This window comes from Balaenoptera physalus (genome assembly GCF_965194825.1).
Source record: "Balaenoptera physalus genome assembly, chromosome: 1".
NCBI lineage: Eukaryota > Metazoa > Chordata > Mammalia > Artiodactyla > Balaenopteridae > Balaenoptera > Balaenoptera physalus.
Genome location: NC_138882.1, coordinates 164,565,273 through 164,587,883, shown reverse-complemented (window position 1 = coordinate 164,587,883; position 22,611 = coordinate 164,565,273). Strand labels below are relative to the sequence as shown.

The 22,611-nt window shown below is 42.1% G+C and overlaps 1 protein-coding gene and 1 long non-coding RNA gene across 16 annotated transcripts in view; both read left to right on the top strand.

Moving 5' to 3' along the window:
• MACF1 (microtubule actin crosslinking factor 1) overlaps positions 1–22,611 on the top strand; it is a 341,407-nt gene that overhangs the window by 100,460 nt on the left and 218,336 nt on the right. For 14 of the 15 annotated variants that reach the window (XM_082421741.1, XM_082421742.1, XM_082421739.1 and 11 more), the window contains exon 2: positions 22,377–22,438. In XM_082421741.1, coding sequence (XP_082277867.1) covers positions 22,377–22,438 — 62 coding nt within the window. Of the gene's footprint in view, positions 1–108; positions 437–22,376; positions 22,439–22,611 lie in introns of those variants that run through there. The other variant, XM_082421750.1, reaches the window with a different exon arrangement.
• Positions 9,596–18,817, top strand: LOC309641965. The gene is made up of 2 exons (XR_014252881.1): positions 9,596–18,320; positions 18,653–18,817. It is a non-coding gene; the product is annotated as an uncharacterized lncRNA (long non-coding RNA).

The window sequence follows — 22,611 nt, the reverse complement described above, 5'->3', positions numbered from 1 at the left end:
TTGAGTCAGCTCAGCAGTAGCTTAGACGCCCCTTTTTGCTCTCCTGGTTCCTCCTTCCCTTTCCCCTCCCCCTCTGGCCAGTTGTTTCCTGGGCTTTGTCTGAGACACACTGTAGAGTTTTAGTCCCCATCTACTACTGCCTGCTGTAAAACAGAGGCGAGATGGAGGAGAAGCCACCAGGAAGTGTCTGACAGCACTGAGCTGCGGGCCTCTGCCTCTGTGCTGATAGTACAGGACAGCAGTAACCTCAGGAGAAAGGCATTTAGAGGCTGCGCTGAGCTGTGGGCTTGTGGCTAATTCAGGGGAGGAGAAAGGACGGGCCTGGAAATGCCTCTCTTAGATTCATCTTATTTGCCACCAACCATCTTTATTTTGACGCACATTCTTGGAATTGCCGGTGTTCTATACTGGAAGAGATGTGCCAGAGGCAGAGCAGGTAATGGGCGCCCAGTGCTTCTCGAAATCTGCTGTGGGGCTTTCGAGGGTGGGGTGGATGACGGAGGCCTTCCCAGTTGCCTTCCTTAAAGGGCCAGTACAGCCTCTGGGCTGGGTGCTCTCAGACCTGAGTGTGTGCGGGATCTACTGAGGAAACCAGACTGTCCTGGGACCAGTTTGGGACCTGGACCCTTTCCTGTTCTGTGAGGTTCGTCTGGCTGGAGGGTGTAGGTTGGATGAGATGATGTCTGGGCTGGAGGCTGAGGGAAGTGGCAATTGTGCTGACTTTTGTCCTTCCTCAGAGAATCAAGCCCTTCCATTCTTTACTTTCTCAGTCTCAAAGTGGTTTTTGATCTTTTTTTTTATTTTAAAAAACCAAAAACATACAGTAACTGTATAACCCTCCTTCAGGTGTAAATGTGGGAGAACTTGTGGGGTTAGAGAAGTTTCTAGATTTGCTGTATATTTGGGTGAGAAAAGGCAGAGGAGGAAAGGTCAGTGAGAGGAAAGGGTCACAGGGTGTCCTTGCTGAGGTGCATCTGCGAACACGGGGGTGCCTCTGTTCTCTTTGATAGGGTTTAAACTGTTCCTTTCCCCTCAGGCAGCTACACAGTTTACTCTCTGTGTATCCAAGCCATCCTGCATCCTGTTCAATGCAAGGAAGTTAACTGTTCTTTCCCGCAGGCGAATATTTGGATCCTGATATTAAAATTTTTTTCTAAGTGGTAGCAGACCCCCCCCCCCTTATTATTTGTTACATTATATTCCTTTGGCTTCTAAACGCCCAGTGCTGGGATCAGCCCCGTGTTTAGCTGATTCTAAATCTCCATAGCTGAGGAATAATAAAGTCCAGCTTTTGCTGGAGTACACCCTTGGATCTCAGTGCCTTTAGTACTGTCTTTGTGACCTGCTTACTGCCTTCAAGCCAACCTATTGAGACACTTGTTACTTGTATCTTACAATTAAGATGGAGATTTGATGATTTATTACTTAGTTTCTTATTAGAAGTTCATGAATGCTTGACAGAATTAGAATTAGATTCAGTCATTCCCCAGTGTCTTTCCAGTAAGTCCCAGAAAAGCTTATGACTAAATACTCAGATCCCAATGTGTGTCTGTATCAGCAAAAGCAGACAGACATTTAGAAATATGTTTGCTTGTGTAGTGGTGTGTTTTAAAAGGTAGCCCAAAGTGGCTTTCTTGAAATGTAAGCCTGTATTTGAGCTTACAAGGAAAGGAGTAGACAGGCATGAGTTATTTGGCTGTATATACTGTGTCATATATAATGAGAAAGTAAATATTATTTAGGCGAAGGTTGCTGCTTTCATTTTCCTGTGCATTATGGTAATGGCGTTTCTAAACCACTAGTTGATTAATATTTTAAGAAGTTTATCCTCAATATAGGATTTGCTGTTGAACTTAGAAGCCGTAGCCCTATCTTTGAAGTGCTTTCTTGTTTATGTTTTAGAAATATTAATTTCATAAACAGCTGTAAATACATTGAAATAAACAGAAGAAAAATAGATTGTAAAAGCTTTTTATTTTATGAAACAACATTGATTCTAGTACCTAATAGTTACACTGGGAATGTGCTATGTTCAGTTTATCTGTAAAATTAGAGCAGTGGTTTTTTCAATTAGAGAGTATGGATTCTAAAACTTTCACAGGAGTACTTAAGAGCTTCTGTACCCATTTTATTTTAATTTCAATTTTAAGATGTATTTTATCTGTTAAAATGTGTTTTTATATGACATGTATACTCTACTGTACTACCTGCCAGTTGGACATCACCAGAATAAAGTTCCCCTGCCATCTCTCTGTATATATTTACAACGCTTATAAATGTATACTTGATTAAAAAAGGTGAAGATTGTGTCTTCTAGTCTGGTCTTGTTTTGTTTTTTTTTTCTTCTTCCCCTAATAGGAGGTGTGTACGCTATTGCAGAACATACTGTAGAACATAGGTCCTGTGCCTAATAAATTCTAGGCAAGTCTCAGGTGTTCAGTCCTTAATAGTGAGTGGGTAACACATCGTTAAGTGATAACATTTTAATATTGACTTGGTGTGTACTACAAGGTTTTGTGCTTCTTGTTCCACTTTTCTAGTCATATTTACATATTATAGGATGTACATAGTTTTTAGATATTGAAGGTATTTAACTTTGAAACAAATATTTCTGCAATTCCTTCATGCTCTTGTATTAATTTATTTGAATAATATCCTGAGATTACAGGCAAACTATGAAACTGTTACTATTTGTTTCTATTTGTATAAAACAGTTTTTAAAAAAATGGTTCCCTGCAGTAAAGCACAGTACAGAAATAAACAAGATGCTGAGACTGATATAACTGTAATTAAGTAATCTCGAATTTCAATCAAAATTACCTGATTGGTTATGTCATTTGGCTTTAAAATAAGTAACATAAATTTGAATCTATAAAATTGATTTATGCTATTTAATACTGAAATTATATGTTATATATGTTGAGTTCCACGTAAGATTTGTTTTAAAAAGTTTTCTGTCAGAGTTGAAAACTGCTAGGTTCCTTTTAGTGCTACGGTTCTGATACGATGTTCTAGTAAATCTTCATTGTGTTTGTATAGATTTCCGATTTCTTCCATTCTTAAAGTTGATAACAAATTTATATTGCTCTTAGAGTTGGAAGGGACCTTACATATCAACCAACGCAACCTCTTACTTAGTACCACTCTTGTCAGAGTGGTACTAATAACTTCTTGTCAGAAGTTATTCTTCCTTTGCTTGAAGGCCTCTGTAGAACATACAACCGATGGACTTATTCATTATGTTGGTAATGGAGTTCTTTTTTAATCTGAAAGTTGCCTCTTTGTAACTTATGCCCATCAGCCAAGTTCTGCCTGGCAAAGATCTGGTATACAGACGGTCCCCAACTAGATTGGTTCGACTTAGATTTTTCGACTTTAACAATGGTGTGAAAGCAATATGCATTCAGTGGAGATCATTCTTTGAATTTTGATCTTTTCCCAGGCTAGTGACATGCAGTACATAACTCTCTCCTGATGCTGGGTAGTAGCAGCAGCCGCAGCTCCCATTCAGCCATGTGATCACGAGGGTAAACAACGGATACAACCATTCTGTACCCATACAACCGTTCTGTTTTTCACTTTCAGTATGGTATTCAGTAAATTGCAAGAGTTATCCAGCACTTTATTATAAAATAGGCTTTGTGTTAGATGAGTTTGCCTAATGTAAGTGTTCTGAGCACATTTAAGGTAGGCTAAGCCAAGAGATGATGTTTGGTAGGTTGGATATATTAAATGCACTTTCGACTTTGGATATTTTTAACCGGTGCTGGGTTTATCGGAATGTAACTGCATCATAAGGAAGATCTGTACTCCCTCTTCTAGGTGTCAGGCTTGCTTATACTTGAAGGCTATCTTTGCCAGCCTAGACACTTCCCTTTGTAATACTACACACAATTTCCTAACTCCTTATCATTCTAGTGTTCCCTTTGGACAGTTAAATTGATTATTTTTGCTTTGAAAATCTGGTGGCCGTGTGTGTGTAGAGAGGTGAGGGGAGTACAGCAGGAATGTGGGGAAGGAATCTCTGATTACTATTTCTTAGCTTTCATTCGCCATTTTTCTTCTAGGTGTTAGGAGTCCATTGGTGAGATCTCGTTATATGATATTAAGTACATGGCTTTTACAACGGTGTTCCCAAGTCACCATCTCTTCAGCAGATGTAAACAAGAACAGGAAGACACAGTTTGTACTGAAGCCATAATACCTGTCAGACAGAATTTAGCACTCACTTAGTATCAATACTTGGAATTTTAAATAGCTTTCAGTACACCCTGTCCACACTTGCATTCACATATATTATCTCATTGCTCCCCAAACTTCCTACTGTTTTAGCTTGCATCATCATTTTTCTTTTCCAGGACTGTTGAAATAATCTGTTTCGCCCATTCTCTGTGTTCCCCCCCGCCCTTTCGCCCCTAGTCTGTCTTCTGACTGTAACCAGAATGATCTTTCTAAACTACAGAGCTGTCTGTGTCACTCTTCTGCTTAAAATCCATTAAAGCTTTCGTTCTGCTTTTAAAAGAAAGTTCAAACTCTTCATCAGGAGATAAAAGGGTTTTCATGATCTGCCCCCTGCCTATTTCACTAGTTTCACATCCTGTCTTGGCCTTATAAGCACTCAGTACTCAAGCATCATTTAAAAACTTGTAGATCACTACCCGAAATGCCTGTATCTTCTTTTTAACTAACAACTTGATGCTTGTCCTTCAAGGTAAGTAGTTATCACTTCTGGAGAGCTTTCCTTGACTGGAATAAAAGTTCCTCTTCTGTGCTCCAGTAGCATTCTGTTAATACTTCTTATTCAAACCTCTGTGGTCATCTTGTTTAGCTTGTTTCTTTCCCCACTAATTAGATTTTATTAGACTGTAAGATCTTTAAGGAACAGGAACTCTTACTCATCTCAGTTTCTCAAGTGTCTGTGACAAAATAGATGTTAATGAATGTTACTTGAACAGATAAATGAAGGAATTAAGATATCATTAGATTAAGCTGTGACAGGAACCATGCCCTGTTCATTTGTATATTTACAGGGCTTGGCTTAGCTTGATGTGTGGCCTGAGGTGAGTGCTTAGTGTAGGTTAACTGAATAATATAGAGTAGCCCTGTGTTTTAGTTTATTAATATCCATGTTGTGGTAGTGTAAATAGGAAAAGGGCTTTATTTATATACTTGAGAAGAACATTTGAATTTTTTGTTTGTGAAAGGACAGACTAAGGTCTTGTTTTCTTTATCTGTAAAATGAACAAGTTGGACAATCTAATCTCTTAAGGTTCTTTCCATTTCCAGCATCCCACTAGTAGGACCAGCTATAATCCCTGGATCTGGACCATATGGAGTACAATCTAGAATTGTACCATGCCTTTTCTTTTTTTTAAAGCAGCTCCATTACACTGTTGAGTCTCATTAACCTAAGATAAGTTATAAAATGGCCAAACCTCGTGCATGAACTGTTGTTGTCTCCCCTCCAGAGACTGCTGTTCCTTTGGTTTTCTTGAACTTCAGCGTAAGACTTAAAGGCATCCTAGTGAAATTTTGTCCTATGAGATTTGGTGTAGATTTTTGCAGTTGCCTAGAATTTTAATTCCTCCATTTATGACTTAGCTGTGCATCCTCCATTTGTAGTACCTAAATTTTGTTACGCATGTAATAGACATGCAAATATTTAAACAAATGGTCATATACCTAATATAACTTTGCTCAAATAACTAAAACAGTAGGTGTTGTAGTCAAGATGTAGTCTTTCTCTTTTTCTTTCCTTAGCTATTTTTTTCTAGATTGTTCAGTATGTAGGAAGACCACTGAACTTCGAGTCAGAAGATCTGGATTCTAAGTCCTGGCTTTTCTGCTTACTACTATGTGATGTTAGGTCACTTAATTCCTCTGGACTTCGAATTTCTAATTGGCATGAGAAGAAAAAAGACTAAAGTCTCTAGTTTTCTGCAATTCTGGCAGTATGATTATCTGGCCCACACTTGGATGTAGTATGGAACTGTGGTTGAGAGCTTGTTGAGAGTCTGGGGTCAGACTGCCTGTGTTTTCATCCTAGCTCTGCCCTTACTGGCAGAGTGACATTAATCTGTCTGGGCCTCTGTTTCCTCATCTGTAAAATAGGGTTAATAATACCGCATGGTTGCTTTGAGTTAGTTCTTAGAATATATTCCGCACATGGTTAAGGACTATATAATTGTTTGCTATCATTATACTTTTTTTTTTTTTTTAACAAGACAAAAGATATCAGTGAAGACATTGCACTTTCCTGTGGGCTCGTGGGACAAAATATAAATGCTTATTTTTACAGTTGGGAATTTAAAAATGTGGTAGAAGCCAATGTGGACGTGTTTAAAAAGTTAGGGATATATTATGAATCATTATCTCACACATTAGAAGGAAAGACTACGTCTGCTTTACTAGCCTCAACAGTGGGTGATTTTGATGTTTTAGGCAATAAATGTATAGCTTCAGTTTTCTGTGCTAGTAAGAAAGCCAGTAGCTGTAAATTCTTAGATAACTTCTAGCCATGTGTGGAAATATTGGCTTGAATCTCTTGCTTCCATTCAGCATTTTAATGAATCTGCAGGGAGCAGCCAGATTCACCTTCTCTTGCCTCTCACATCTCTGGACATGTAGTGAACTATGAAACGGCTAAACGTTGGGCTAAAAAGGAAGCGGACTGGCCCGGATGATCGCTATACAGGCTGATTTCCTCTGGGTAATTAAGAGCTGGCTGTCCTCATCAGGGTCCCCTCTTTCCTGTTAGCAGCGGCTTCCCTTTTGAGGCTCAGGATCTCCTAGGATCCTAAAGGAAAAGGCCTGTCTCCTGGTGGCTAGACTGACATTGTCCCCAAAACTCTCTCCTCTTTTCCTCAGTCTGTATGTAGTACCTTCCGGGGAAGTAAGTTCTGCCTGGATGCCAGAAGAGTGAGAAAAAGGGCACGCTTTGGTTCACCTTCCTTAAACCTTACCCAGTAATGATTATTTTGATTTTTGGAGACTGTGAAATTATTTAGTATTTCTAGAAGTTGCTCTACATACTCATTTGGGCTACGCCTTAAATCTTCAGTTGGCTGTAGGTAAGTGTTTTTATTTCTTAACTTGCCAGGAACATTCTACCTCCTTACATATATAGCTTCCCTACCCCAGTTTAGTTACTCTGGTTTAGGTCCCTCTCAAAGACAGCATGGTGTAGCAGGAGGCCTAGCTTTAGAGCAGGACAGATGGATATGTAATCTTGGTCTAGTTATTTAACCTTTTTTTTTTTTTTTTTAATATTTTTAATTAATTAATTAATTTATTTATTTATGGCTGTGTTGGGTCTTCGTTTCTGTGCGAGGGCTCTCTCCAGTTGTGGCGAGCGGGGGCCACTCTTCATTGCGGTGCGCGGGCCTCTCACTATCGCGGCCTCTCCCGTTGCGGAGCACAGGCTCCAGACGCGCAGGCTCAGTAGTTGTGGCTCATGGGCCTAGTTGCTCCGTGGCATGTGGGATCTTCCCAGACCAGGGCTTGAACCCGTGTCCCCTGCATTAGCAGGCAGATTCTCAACCACTGCGCCACCAGGGAAGCCCGTTATTTAACCTTTTAAAAGTAACTTCATCTCTCAAATGGAAATGATAATACTTTTTTTTTAGAGAATTGTTGGGATTAGATGAAATGATATTTAAAGTTTTTAGCACATTGCCTGTGAACTAACAGTAGGTGCTCAATTAGTTTTAGCCTGGGTTATCGAGTGCCTTCTAAATGTGTTAGAAACTGGGATATGAAGAAGACAGTCCCTGCACTCAAGGAATTTAAATCTGATAAAGGAAAAGGTTACTAAATATGAATCAGGAAATCTTTATTCCCTTTTATTCTCTCTTCCCTATTTCTTATGCATTTCTTTTCCTAGGTTAAGGTAAATTCTAGAAGGACCCTTCCTCCAAGAGTGACTAAGAAGACTCTAATAAGAGGAACAAACTGAGTAGAGTTGTCACAGGTTATCGGGGTGACTGGGAGCTTAGTCAAGGAGGGATAAAGTCAGCTGTTAGTCCCGTTATTAGTAAGTAGTAACAGGATTATTACCAGTTTGTAGGTGGAAGAGATGCCTAATAGGGGGTAAGGAAACTGTCAGGGAACTGAGGCAGGTCACAGGGCTTGTTTAAACTGAGTGACCTGCTAGGTAAACTTGTGTTTACTTTTTTTCCCACTTGCAGTCTTTTGGGCTAATTTCTGGAAACCTGCTTTCCTGGGTGCTGCCCCTCCCTCCCTGTCTTCAGGAACGGGATTGGAAGTAGCATTAGCCTGAAGAAGTTGTTCTATTTAGGGAGCTAAAGCAGAGGGCCAGTGATTAGGCCCTTATCTGCAGTGGGGCCTTTCTGAGTGGTGTGGGGACAGGATCGGAGCATCTGTCCTGACATCAACAGAGGCTCGGCTTTTTCTATCCCCTGGTTGCATCAGAATTATGAAGAAGCACTGATGGGCCGGGCCATCTGAATGAAAAAGCCCTTCATTGTGTTTCTTCAGCATTCCAGTGTCTGGTACAATTAGCCAAGACTCAGAAAACAAGTTGGACAAACAAGCAAGCAGCCTTCCACTGAAGGATAAAGGGATTTCTGGCACAGCTGAGTTAAGTGCGTTGACTGCAGAGACAAAGTGGGAGGGTCTGGGAAGAGGAAGGTGCCTTTGGGATGACATTCCTGGCTGGATGAGGGGAAAGAATGGAGCAAACAAGCAAATGGTATTTTTGAAGCTGATGAAATCTGCTGTGCCAGATCTCCCTAGAGGCTGGTTGGGGCCGGGCTACTCTGTAAGGAGGTGGAATCACTGGGGAGAGACTTTGACTCTTTGGGCAGCTCAAAGTTGGGACATGAAGCTCCCTGTGGAATCTAGGAAATCCGTTGGCAGCGGACAGCATGTGGGCTTGCCCCGTGATAGCCTCCCCGACCGTGGGGCCTTCTCAGTCGGTTAACACTTTACACACACTTCAGCCTGAGAAGAGTCCAGCACCAGCAACAGGTTGTTGGACAGTGAATGCACTCGGCCTGTCTCGGCCCATTTTACCTCACCAGCCCTCCTGCAACTGTCTCAGATTCACCGGGTCACAAGCTTCTGCTCTGCAAGTGGAGGGTACCTCAAAGACCGGCTTCTGCCTGCGCAGGCTTACTCACTCACTAACTCGGCTGGACTTCTGCATCTGAAGCGCCCACCTCGCCTGCTGCTGTTGGTCTGAAAACACTGAGCTGGTGGCGCTTTTGAATAGGATGCCTCTTGCATGAAGACCTGGACCCAGTTTGGAAGTGCCCCAGGGAGGAGCTTCCTCTCTGACCTCAAGGGGAGGGAGGAGGTCAGTAGGAAGTGGTGGGTGGAGCCACTTCTCCTAACTTCTGCTGTCTCTGTTCATCGCACGGCCCTTTGGCTGTCTGTCTCTGTTCACCTCGCAGCCTTTTTTAAGGAGCTGCAGGGCCTGCACAGGCCCCTAGCCGGAGGTTCTTTGGCACACCTTCCTTCTAGGCAGGGTCAGCAGACGCTGGCGACATGTGGCCCAGTTACCAAGATGAGCACGAGTTCAGCACCCACCTGGTTTGCCGCATGTGCTGCATGGGTTAGTACGTGAAGTTTTTTTTCCTTGCCTGGGCCTGAGGATCCCAAATAGCCCTTACTCTCACTGACTCATAGGAACGCATGGGCTCTGAAGCCTTGGAGGCGTTACAGCCTTTGGGCTTGTTAAAACGTGCAGTGAGAGAGACTGGGGTGCCCGACTTCCTGGGGAACTTCTTAAGCTTGTAGTGACTGGCAGTTAAGAGCCTAGGCTTTGGGTGTGGGACTTTTTTATAGAGACTGAATTCATGCTCATGCTTCTGTCTGTATCAGGAAACCACTTTTAAGTTATGTTGCATAGTTCTGAAAGTCCAGGGCGTATTTTTAGGAGAAGTTGGTTGGTTACAGAGCCACCTCTGAGCAGACAGGATTGTGGGAGGAGGGGAGGGTGGAGTCATGACCCAGGTTTCCTCTTTGGGGCTGATTGCTAATTCTCTTACATTTACTCTCTTGCCAGCTGTGAGGAGGGAAAAAGGCTTGAAAGTGGTCTGGGGATGGGGATCTTAAGAAGAGTTGGAGGCTAGGAAAAGAGTCTTGTTGGCTTAGATCTCTCTTGATAAAAGAGAGGAGTTCATTTAGATAATGTTCAGTGACCTTGAGCAAGTAGCCTAGCCTTTTTTGGCTATAGGTTTCCTTGGCTTCCAAACTGGAGGGTGTACAGACTGATGCTGGAGGTATCGTCATCAATTTCTGGTAAAAATGGAAAAGATAAGGAAAATGTAGTGTGCCTTTCATAAAGATAAACTTATTTAAAGAACTGTCCTTTATTCTGAAAGTGCCCTTTCTACTTTTTTGATGTTAAAATGTCCATTATTTTATGAAAGAATTGTTGTCAGATGGTAGTTTGGTTTTAGATATCTTTACTTAGCAAAATAAAAAGTTGACAACTTGATATTAGGTTTTCTAATTTATTTTGGAATATTTACTCATTTGTGAAATCTAAGTTTAGGAACTATTGGATTGATACTAGTACTAATATCTTTTGGTTTTGTATTCTTAGTCTCTAAAGCAGAACAAAATTGTGACCCAAACAGGCGGATTTTCACTAAAATTGAGATTGCTGGTTGTTTGATCAAGAGGAGACCTCAGAAGAAATCTCAGAAGGGGAGTAGCAGAGCCAGGGTTCCAATCCTGTCTCCTGACTGCTAGACTAGTACTGCCAAATTTTTAAGTGCTTTCTGAGAAACAGAGTTGGTACTATAATAATGTTTGGGCACAAGGAGTAGCAGTTTTAGTCAGTTACTGCCATGGAGTCTAGCTTTTTATCTTTCCAGTATCATTGAGATTTCTTCCCTGAGATCTAGAGGAAAGACTCTTCTGCATCTGAAAATGCTTAGAGATAAAAGGGCCCTTTTTCTGTAATCAACAGAAAAGTATAAAGAAGTCTAGAATCTTTATTGAAATTTTCAGGGCAAAACATCATTCTCCTAGCTCATCCTACTCTGTTTAATCCCCTGGAGATACACACATATATATATATATATATATATATATATATATATATATATATATATATATACACACACACACACATATATATGTATGTATATATATATAGAGAGAGAGAGAGAGAGAGAGAGGGATTGAAATAGGCCCTAATTCATACAGTCATTATGAGGAGTATATGATATTAAAGAGCTTAGCTCAGTGCAAGCTCCTCTGCTGATTTTGATATTGTTGATTCACAGCTGGTATTTGGAAACCATTGACCTAGTCCAGACTCCACACTTTATAAATGAAACTCAGGCTCACAGAGGGGAGATGAGTATCCTATAAGGTAAGCCACAGAGTAGAGGCTAGGAAATTCAAGTTATAGCCCTGATTCTGCCCCTCTGTAACCTTATCTAAATTCTTAAATCTGGGCTTCGATTTCTTCATCTTTAAGATGATTGTTTTGAGGATTGTTAACCCCTATATCTCTTTGTATCTGTGAAGTATTTTATTTTTTCTGAATGTGATACTCCATTAAATACTCTAGAAGCTATTGTGTTTTTCTCCCTCTTCCCTTCTCCGTATAAGCCTCACGTTCTGTCTCTGTGGCTCTTTCTTTTGCCACCAGGCTTACTCCTGGCTTATTTATTTATGTAACTTCTGCCTTGTACTCTCTGATTCCCAGTAGGGCAAAGAATTACTGGTAACAAAGTTCAGATTTTCTTAAGAAATAACATAAAATTTTAATTTTGTCCTGAAGTCCCTAGTTATCACTTCCCTAAATTCCCACGTCTCAATCCTCATTGAGACGTTCTGAGTCTTCACCCGCTCTTGGTGACAGATACCTTTCATGAATCCCTATTATAGTTGTAGTTTGCACCTCTCCTCTTCCCTTCATCATATAGGACTATATTGTGTTGCCTTCCAATAATTTCACAGTGGCAGGAGAGTGTGGTGGTTAAAAGTCCATGACAGACTTGGATTTGAATCTCAATTCTACTACTTAGTAGCCATGTGACATTGGGCAAATTATTAATAAGCATTTCTGAGCCTCAATTTGAACTATGAAATGAAGATAAATAATGTGTACTTGATAGAATTGTGAAGATTAAGTCAAATATCAATACTAAATGAGACAGGCCTTGCACAGTGCCTGACATGGAGTAAACACAATAAATATCGAGGTCATTCTTATCTCCCAAAGTTGACTTATATACTTCTAAGGAAAGGAATCATTTATAATACTGGTGCCATTGTATATTATTGGTAAACATTTTAATCGCTTGATCTCCATTTCAGACCATTTTCTTTGAGCTCACATTAAGTGGTGTGAAGTCTCCTGGGTCTAGATGTGGCAAGAAGAATTTAGAAAAGCTGTAACTGTGGAAGGGACGTCTGAATGGAGATCCCTGCTCTCCGCTGAAAAGCAGTCTTTTAATTATCATTTGAGAATATTTTTTAGTCTGACTTTGAAAATACCATCATAAAGTATCCATATAGATATAACCTTGGCACACAGTGGGCTCTCACATAGTACAGATGGTTAAATAAATGAGCATTCCTGAGTGCTTACTAGTGTCCTAAATGTTGGATATATATATATATATATATATATATATATATATATTTAAATTAATTAATTAATTAATTTATTTTTGGCTGTGTTGGGTCTTCGTTTCTGTGCGAGGGCTTTCTCTAGTTGCGGCGAGCGGGGGCCACTCTTCATCGCGGTGCGCGGGCCTCTCACTGTCGCGGCCTCTCTTGTTGCGGAGCACAAGCTCCAGATGCGCAGGCTCAGTAGTTGTGACTCACGGGCCTAGTTGCTCCGCGGCATGTGGGATCTTCCCAGACCAGGGCTTGAACCCGTGTCCCTTGCATTGGCAGGCAGATTCTCAACCACTGTGCCACCAGGGAAGCCCCTAAATGTTGGATATTTAACGAAATTTAAAACATGGTTCTTGACCCCAAAGAACTAAAGTTCAGATAGAGAAATGGGATTTACATGCAAAGATATCTAGCAATAGATTTTATATGTTCAGTGCCAAGTAAATTAAATAAACACAGGCATCCAGAGATGGCTGGGATAGCCAGAAAAGGTGTAAAGGAAGAAGTGGACTTCAGCTGGACCTTGTAAGGAGGCTCTAAATTAGATAAAACAAGAAGAGGAGGGTAGATATTTCAGTAGGGAGAAATAGGTGAACAAAGGCAAGAATGTGCAAGGTATGTTTGGAAACTGAGGTCAGAATGGTTGCAGTTGAGTCATGCAGGGGAGAGTCTAAAGATAAAGTTGGAAGAGTAGATAGATTGTAAATTTCTTCAGGTTAGGGACCATGTCTTATCTTTATCTCTTCCAACCACCTAACACATAGTGAATAAAAACTGGAATTGAATTTCAGAGGGTTGTAGTGGACAGTAGAAACAAAGGACTTGGGCTTGAGCCTCTGGTCATCTGAGAGCCACTAAAGGATTTTGAATAGAGGGGTAATACGAGCAAAGTGCTGATTTAGAAAGACTTGTTGAAATAGGCTCGCTGTACTACCTGCCACGGCCTCAGCTATCAACTGTTAGCATCAAATCTGTATTCTCAATTCTGCCTGCTCTTCTGAACTCTAGACCTAAGGTTCCAACTGTCTGCAGGAAGGGCCTGCTGACATCTCATTATGTTTCTTCTACTTTACCCAACCTATCCTCACCCAGTCTGTGCCACCTGTTTTACTTATCTCCAGGCACCACTCCTCCCAGTTGCTGTGACTGGAAACTTTTTTTTTTTTTTTTTTGTGGCTGCGCTGGGTCTTCGTTGCTGTGAGCGGGCTTTCTCTAGTTGCGGCAAGTGGAGTCTACTCTTCGTTGTGGTGCGCGGGCTTCTCGTTGCGGTGGGTTCTCTTGTTGCGGAGCACAGGCTCTAGGGCACACGGGCCCCAGTAGTTGTGGCACGTGGGCTCAGTAGCTGTGGCTCGCGGGCTCTAGGGCGCGCGGGCTCCAGTAGTTGTGGCACGTGGGCTCAGTAGCTGTGGCTCGCCGGCTCTAGACACAGGCTCAGTAGTTGTAGTGCACGGGCTTAGTTGCTCCGCAGCATGTGGGATCTTCCCGGACCAGGGATCGAACCCGTGTCCCTTGCATTGGCAGGCGGATTCTTAACCACTGCACCACGAGGGAAGTCCCTGTGACTGGAAACTTTAGAATTATCTTGAACTCTCCCTTTCCTTAACATCTAGTCAGTAGTTAAGGGCTATTGTTTCTTCCTCTACATTGGAGTGGGGATCTGGCTGCCCCTGCCCTATTCATGCTCTTAGATTTCTTTCTTGGTCTGTCACACACAGTAGGCCTCTAATTGCTTCTATCTCTTAGTGTGTCTCTGCTGCAGCCTGGCCTTCCGTCCAATGCCAGATTAAGCTTTCCAAAACACTCTCTGGTTCAGAAAATTACAGTGGTATCCTTTTATCTACTGAATTAAGTAGATGCTCCTCATTCCTGCTCTCTGGAGTGATGTGGTCTCAGGTGACCTTGTTAGCTTCCCTTCTCATTACATGGCTTAACTGTATGCTTTGTGTAGCCACACCATTCCTTCCAATGTATCCTGTGTACTCACATATCACCAAGTCACTGCTTGTGCTTATTCTTCACTCTGGAATTCCTTAACCTCTTTTTGGGCTGCCAAAATCATACTTGTCACCCAAGGTTTACTTCAAATACCACACCTTTCATGAACTCTTTTCCTGTCCGTCTGTCATAATTAATCAGCTTTGTTTATCAGCATGATTATGTGCAGCTTGTATCTGGTGTGCTATTTGCGTGGTGTTATTGTTAATTATTTATTTACATATTGGTCTCTGCCACTAGATTGACCTCATGTGGTCAAGGAACAGGCCAATTCCAACTTTCTATATATTTATTTCCCTTTTTGTCAGCTCAGGTATCTCATTATTTATTTATTTATTTAAAAGATTTATTTTTTATTTATTTATTTTATTTATTTTTGGCTGTGTCGGGTCTTAGTTGTGGCGTGTGGGCTCTTCGTTGTGGTGAGCGGGCTTCTCTCTACTTGTGGCGTGTGGGTTTTTCTCTTTTCTAGTTCAGGCGCGCAGGCTCCAGGGCGTGTGGGCTCTGTAGTTTGCGGCACGCGGGCTCCAGTTGAGGCGCGTGAGCTCAGTAGTTGCAGTGTGCAGGCTTAGTTGCCACGCGGCATGTGGGATCTTAGTTCCCTGACCAGGGATTGAACCCACATCCCCTGCGTTGTAAGGCGGATTCTTAACCACTGGACCACCAGGCAAGTCCCAGGTATCTCATTTTTAGATTTTCAGGTGGTTGGTGCTTCTCGGGCTTCTTGAACCACTTGTCATTTTTCTGTGGCCCTCAGGGAAACAAGCAGAGGCTCTTCTCTCTTTGCTTTTTTAATGATTCATGATGCTGTGTTGGGCTATGTTGGAATAGAACACAGAACTGTGTGCCTCAAATGCAGGCTTTCATTCCGACCCCAGGCCTATCCTCAAAATGCTCCAAGTAGAGTAGGACAGATGGACAAGCAAACTGTGATACCTTGAAATAGGCACAAGAGGGAGATCACTCAACTAGTGTATATAAGGGATGGAGGAGGTGACAGCTGAGTTGAATGCTGAAGAATGAGTAGTCAAGGAAATGGGGGAGCTATCTTCCATGCAGAGAGCACAGTAAATGCAAAGCATGGAAGGGTGAGAGCACATGCCTCATTTGGGCAAAACTGTACATTCGGCAAGGCTGGAAGTTAGAGTTTTTATGAAAGGGTGGAGAGGGAAGAGTGGCCACATCATATGGGGCCTTAGGTCCCAAGCTAAAAAGTTCAAATGTTATCCTGAATGCAGGCATCCGGCTTTAGAATCCAATAGAGCTGGGTTCAGACCTACCTTGTGATCTCCGGAAAGTTACTTAGCCTCTGTGGGCTTTATCTTTCCTGTAAAATAATGCCTCTCAGGGTTGTTGAGCATTGGAAACAATATATGTAAGGTACTTGGCATATAAGTAGAGACTCGATAAATGTTATCTGTTAATATTATTAGGATAAGGATTCACTGCAGGATTTTAGTGTGGGCAACATTGTCCACAGTGCTGGCAGCACTGAGGAGGGTGGTGTCTTAGTCAGTTTGGGCTGCTGTAACAAAACCATAGACTCAGTGACTTAAACAGCAGACATTGATTTCTCACGCTTCTGAAGGTGGGGAAGTCCATGGTCAAGGCACCTACAGGTTTGGTGTCTCATGAGGGCCTCTTCCTGGTTCATAGACAGCTAGCCGTCTTCTTGCTGCACCCTCACATGGTGGAGTGGGAATGAGAGAGCTCTCTGGGGTCCCTTTTGTAAGGACACTAATTCCATTTATGAGAGCTCCACCCTCATGACCTAATCACCTCCCAAAGGCTTCAACTCCTACTTCTGTCACACTGGGGATAAGATTTCAACATATGAATTTCAGGAGGACACAGACATTCAGGCCATAACAGATAGGTTATAGCAGGGAAACCTATTAGAAGCAGAGAGGGGGACAAGAAGAGTTCATTTTTAGACAAGTTGAGCTTGAAACGAGCATGAAATTTTTAGGAGTCAGTTGGACATATGAGAATGGTGTTTAGGATAAAGACCTGAGCTGAAGATACGGATTGGGAATTGTCAGTGTACAGGTTACAGTTGAAACTGTGGAAGTAGATTAAATCATTCTGGGAGAATGTAGAGAACAGGTATTATTTACTTCTTTTTGAAATCTATAGGTTTTTTTTTTCCTCCATGCCGTAGTGTACATAACACCAAAAATTTTGCATGCGATTTTAGGTAGTTTATGACTCCCCCCAACCCTGCAAATCCATTTATGGACCCTTAGGCCCATGGATATCTTAAGAAGCTGTAATACAGAATAAAAAGGAAAGAGGGCTAAGAATGAGTAGACATTTAAGGGGTGAACAGAAGAGAGGGAACAGTTAAAGGGGAAGGAGGGAAACCAGGGTGGAATGAAGTCTCAGAATCAAGAGGGAGAATGGGTTTAAAAGGTAAAGGAGTGGTCACCAGTGTCTTCTGGGTTGGCAGTTAGGTGACTGTGGGGAGGGCAGTTTCAGTGAATTGGTGGGGCTGGAAGCCAGGTCACATGGCTGGGCAGGACGTGCAGTAGAGACAGTGAACACTGTCATCTCACTGTTCCGGAGCTGAGGGGAAAGGAGAGGAGTCGTTAAAGATATACAAGCTAGGGGATGATGGTTGGATTAAATTTTCAAGGAGAAGGGAAGATATAGGATCCAGATTTCAGAGGGAAGGACTTGCCTAGGTAACAAGGAGGGACATCTCTGCCAATGAAACTAAAAGAAAATTAGGGTAGGTATTGGTAGCTCGGTGTCCTGTAGTGGTCTTAATAAAGTTGGAAGCAAGTAGTAAATCCCTCTAATTAAGCAACCCTCACATGATTAATTGGTGCCTCAATATGTTCAGTCTAAGAATTTTGCAGTGGCCTGTTTGGTTCTTCGTGGTCAGTTCATAGCCTTTGGTGGGGCTGAGCTTACAAGAAGCATCTAAAAGAATATCACCTTTCCTGTGATTGACTGTTTTCTTCTTACATAAGGGTACCTTCTTAAAATTCTATCTCCAGTGTTAGGTAGAAAGATCTTCACTGGGCTTGGAATTAAATGAAGGATTTATGTATAGGGAATCAAACCTAAAACTTATTAAAAACTTTCAAAGTCTGAGCTGTTTGGAGTGTTCTGAAGGTCTCTGTAATAAAGTTGCTCTTTGGCTTCCCTAATGAATTTCCTTGCTGATATTAAGATCTTAAACTCCAGGCACTGCAGTATCCTCTTATTCTGATACTTAAGTCAGGAGAGAATGTTCATGTAATTGATTGGTCTGCAACAAAGGATCCTAAAAAAGGATCCTCTGGCTTTGGGGCAAGGTTGTTCTATAAAACCCTTTCCTGAGGAACTTACAGCTTGGCTCTAAGCAGGCTAGCTGCTCTTGGGAAGGACTTGTAATCATGCTGCTTTTAGTAATTACATTCAGAATTAGTACTTGGACCTCTTCCCTCTGAATTGAAAGTCAGTTTTTTAGCTATTCGAAGCATGACTGATATGAGGCCATCCGGTTTCCCTAGTGCATTATCCCCAAGGTGGGGCTCGGTAGGTGAACAGCATAACTGTGGGTAGTAAAATTTAAAAGACTCAATCGTGTTAATCGCATCTTCAGGTCTAAAAGAAATGAGGCAGTGGACTGAACTCTTATAAGTGACTTGGTTTTGATTTCTGTGTGTTTCTTTAGCCAGTCTTCTAATCATATATTGGCCAATCAAGAATGTTTATTTAGGGCTTCCCTGGTGGCGCAGTGGTTGAGAATCCGCCTGCCAATGCAGGGGACACGGGTTCGGGCCCTGGTCTGGGAAGATCCCACATGCCGCGGAGCGGCTAGGCCCGTGAGCCACAATTACTGAGCCTGCGCGTCTGGAGCCTGTGCTCCGCAACGGGAGAGGCCGCGATAGTGAGAGGCCCGCGCACCGCGATGAAGAGTGGCCCCCACTTGCCGCAACTGGAGAAAGCCCTCGCACGGAAACGAAGACCCAACACAGCCATAAATAAATTAATTAATTAAATAAATAAATTAATTAATTAAAAATTAAAAAAAAAAGAATGTTTATTTATTACCTATAAGAGTCCAGTCCAGGGAATTCCCTGGTGGTCCAGTGGTTAGGGCTCGGAGCTTGCACTGCTGGAGCCCGGGTTCGATCCCTGGTAGGGAAAATAAGATCCCACAAGCTGCGTGGTGCGGCCAAAAAAAAAAAAAAAAACCGTCTAGTCCAATATGTAAAAAAACTCAGATACACCAGTAAGTATCACCTGTCTGCTGGGACATGCAAACATAATGGAAAAACAGTATTAAAGCTAACTAAAAGTTCTGCCCACCACATTTTCACCAATGCCAGGTCCACTCTGCTTTACTCTATTTATTACCCTTATAACCAAGAATAGTCTGTTTCTAATTTTACAAAGTTCTCACTCTGAAGACACAGGTTTTCTTTATAGAATTTCTTTTATTATAAAAGTAATATGGGTTTGCTATAATAGGTTAAACAATACATAGATGGAAAAGAAAAAGTTAACAGATTTCCTTTTAAACTAGCCAATATTTTAAAGAGGTGGAATTCATGTGATTTCTTTTTAGTCCACTGCCTCAGTTCTTTTAGACCTGAAGATGCGATTAACACAATTGAGTCTTCTTTATTTTCTACCCATAGTTATTCTGTTAACCTACCAAGCCCTCCCATGGGGATAATGCACTAGGGAAACCAGATGTTTTCTCATCAGTCATGCTTCCAGTAGCTAAAAAGCTGACTTTCAGTTCAGGTAAGGGGAAGGATTTATTTTAGTCTTATAATGTAGAGCTTTAGATGTTAGAAGCTATGGGACATGCAGAAAAGTAAAGCATGATCTCTTTCCTCAAGGAGTTAATGATCTCATTGATGAGTAAGAATGAGCATATTAAAAGATCAGAATTTATATAATTGTTTAAGTATGGATTGAGTGATTAGCATAGTAAGTACCATAAAAATTTGGAGAACAAAGAGACTATTGAGAAATGGAATTGTCAGGAAAGGCTGCCAGAGTAATTTTTCTCAAACACAAATCTCACCGTGTCATTCTTCTATTTAAAATCTTTCAATACTTTCCCTTACCTTCCCCTTACCAGTTTCTTGGTGATAAAGTTTGGACTCCTCAGCTTGTCATGAAAGGCCATGATTTGACCCATGCCATTCTATCCAGTTTTAAGTGTCACCACTACCTATTACATGTCCTGTCTTTCAACCATCCTTAATTCTGTGCAGTTGTCTGAACATGAGCTCCTTCTTATCTACGTGACTTGGCACTAGGTAGAACTTCATGTAGTAGCTTTGTGCCTTCTCTTTCTGGCTAACTTGTACTCATCTTTTAAGGTTTAGTTAGTCACCCACCTGGAAACGTTCACTAACCTCCCATGGGTCCCTCCTCTACTCAGACAGGCTTAGCCATTTCTCTTACGTTCTTGAGCACTCTGTGCTTACCTCTGTTAGCAGCACTTGTCAAGCTGCATTGAAGTTATTTCTCCTTTCTGCTAGACTTTTAAAGGTAGGGACTGTGACTTTGTGTAACACAGGGTATTCCAAGCAGCTAGCTCCTTAATAAGGACTTATTCAAAGAATAAATGAGTGAATGAATGAGCTGAATTTTAAAGAATAAATAGCATTTGGAGAGGTGGAGAGGAAGAAAGTAGCTTGCCATGAAGAGAAAACAAATGTCAGTGATTTAGATGAGATTGTAGCTGCAAGCTGATTCTGATTCAGTCTGCAGATGATACAGGCTTGGAAAGGATGATGAAGAGGTCAGATAACTGAATCAGCATCTAAAGAAGATCAAAAGATCAAAATATGTTGGAATGACAGTTGTCAAATCTAATAAAAATTCTGGCTTCAAATACTTGCAGGACTCTATGAAGTGAAAATTAGATAAGACTTAAAAAAAAATCCCAACAGTTCCAAGTGAGAGCCAATAGGTAGAATTTAGAAGGATGCAGATTAAGACATGTTATGGAACTATTAAGTTAGTATGTGTTGCTTTATGAGGTAGTGAATTCTCTATTATCTTAAGTTTTAAGAGTCAATAATATTGTAGATGTATGCAAGATTTGGACAGACCTTTCAACTCTGAACATATGATTCTTTGTTGTTGAGGGGATTTGTGAATCAGCAGGGAATTAGACTAGATCCATTCTAATTCCTATGTTCTGTGGTCTGTAATAGGAAGAGATCACTGTTCCTTGCAAATTAAGCAGGAAAGGAAGAGGTAGAGGTAAGGTTAGAGACAGATGAAGCAGCACTTACTGGATGGCTATAGATTCAGAAAAATAAGAAGATAGTGCATCCACCTGGAAGTGGAGAGAAAGCCTTAGCATCGATTGAAACGGTACCTGTGTGGCTTTTACTTGGGAGTCAGTAAGAAGGAATAACTGCGGCAGTAGGGAGAGAAAACCTAATTGAAGTTTATGTGAATTACTAGTGAGCCAGAGTTACATAATTCTGCTACCTTCTTCTGAAATTTCTCTGAGTTGGAGAAGAAGTGGAGGAGTCAAGCCATGGTAGTCATTCAGGTTTGGGGATTGTCCTGGTGAACATACTAGTAGAAGGTTAGGCAGGTGAGACTCCCTGGGGTATTAGTGACTGCAGCTTTGAATTGCTTAACCATGTTGCCTAGCACAGACTGGGATCATCTTAGGTGTTCTTAATAAACAGGGTAAAATAAGAAGGGAGTGATTGAAGGTTGAGAATGATGAGGAGGTATGAAAGATTGATAAAGATGACTGCTAAATAGGTATGTTTGGAGAAGGAATGAGGCTCAGGAAGTGGCATGGTGGTGGCTGGCTGTGAATCGGAGATGAAGGTCAGTGGAGCCAAGCAGGCTCACATGCATTGTCCACACATATGCTGAAGTAATTTGAGGATGATGCCATAGGATACCCTTGGAGATAGTAAATGTGAACCAAGTTGTTAAGAGAAGTTAGTAGATTTGCCACGTGGAGGGAGCAGGCAGCAGGGAATGGTCGATGACAGAAAGGATGATTTGAACAAGATGGTATAGTGGAGGGCAAGGGCTTCAAATAAGTAGAAAAGGAACGGAGCTGATGAATCAGTGGTCTGGAGGTGGGGTTGTGGGAGAAGGTGAGTCCTCCGTAGGACCAGGCCTCTGTGGCGCAGTCATTGTCAACTGTTGACAGTCATGCTTCTGTTAAAGAGGTGAACAAAATTGAGAATGAAAGACAATTTGCCTACAAAAAAGGTGGGGCTCTGTAAGACTTGGGAGAAGGGAGGGAGGGAGGAGGTGTGCGGGGCAGGGCATAGTGGGCAGCTCTGAGCGTTTGGTTGGTGAGGCTGGGGAGGAAGCTGGAGTGAGGGAGTACTGGGGAGGAGGGGGTGGGAGGAGAGCATTGATCAAGAGGACCGGTGTGTGGAGGGTGAGATGTAACCCTGCACTATAGGCGTCCCGAACGCCAAGGGCACTCCACCCCTTCTGTTGGGGGTTTTCACAGCTTTGGCTTTTTGGAGCTTGCTGGGGGCAGGGGAAGCAGGGAACCACTGTGCTCCCCGGAGAATTATGATGCGAAGGAGACTTTGCCATGACAAGATTCTTGAGGCACATGATTCTGTCTAATGCGTAAAGTGACAACATGGTAAGGACAGAAGAGGAAGTTCAGACAGACTGAACCTTCCCAACAACAAGACGCTGTCTCATAGTCCTGAGGAAACTGTCTCCACTGTCCCGGAGAATCTGGGTGTGGGCAAGGCAGTGTTTGGGGAACGTATTGCCGGGTAGCACTAAGCCAGTGCCTTCTCCTTGTTTCCTCACAGATGAACGGGACCGTGTGCAGAAGAAGACGTTCACCAAGTGGGTCAACAAGCACCTGATGAAGGTAGGACCCCTTCATGGATGCCGCCGTGGCCCCTCTGGCTGCTCCTGATCTGGATCTGTCAGTCCCTTCTCTCAGTTCATGTTGCTGGCCATGTGCTCCAGTTGATGGGGTTACACATGACTTTTTTTTTTTTTAATATCTAACATAGTCCGAATAACGCGGAAACTTCCACT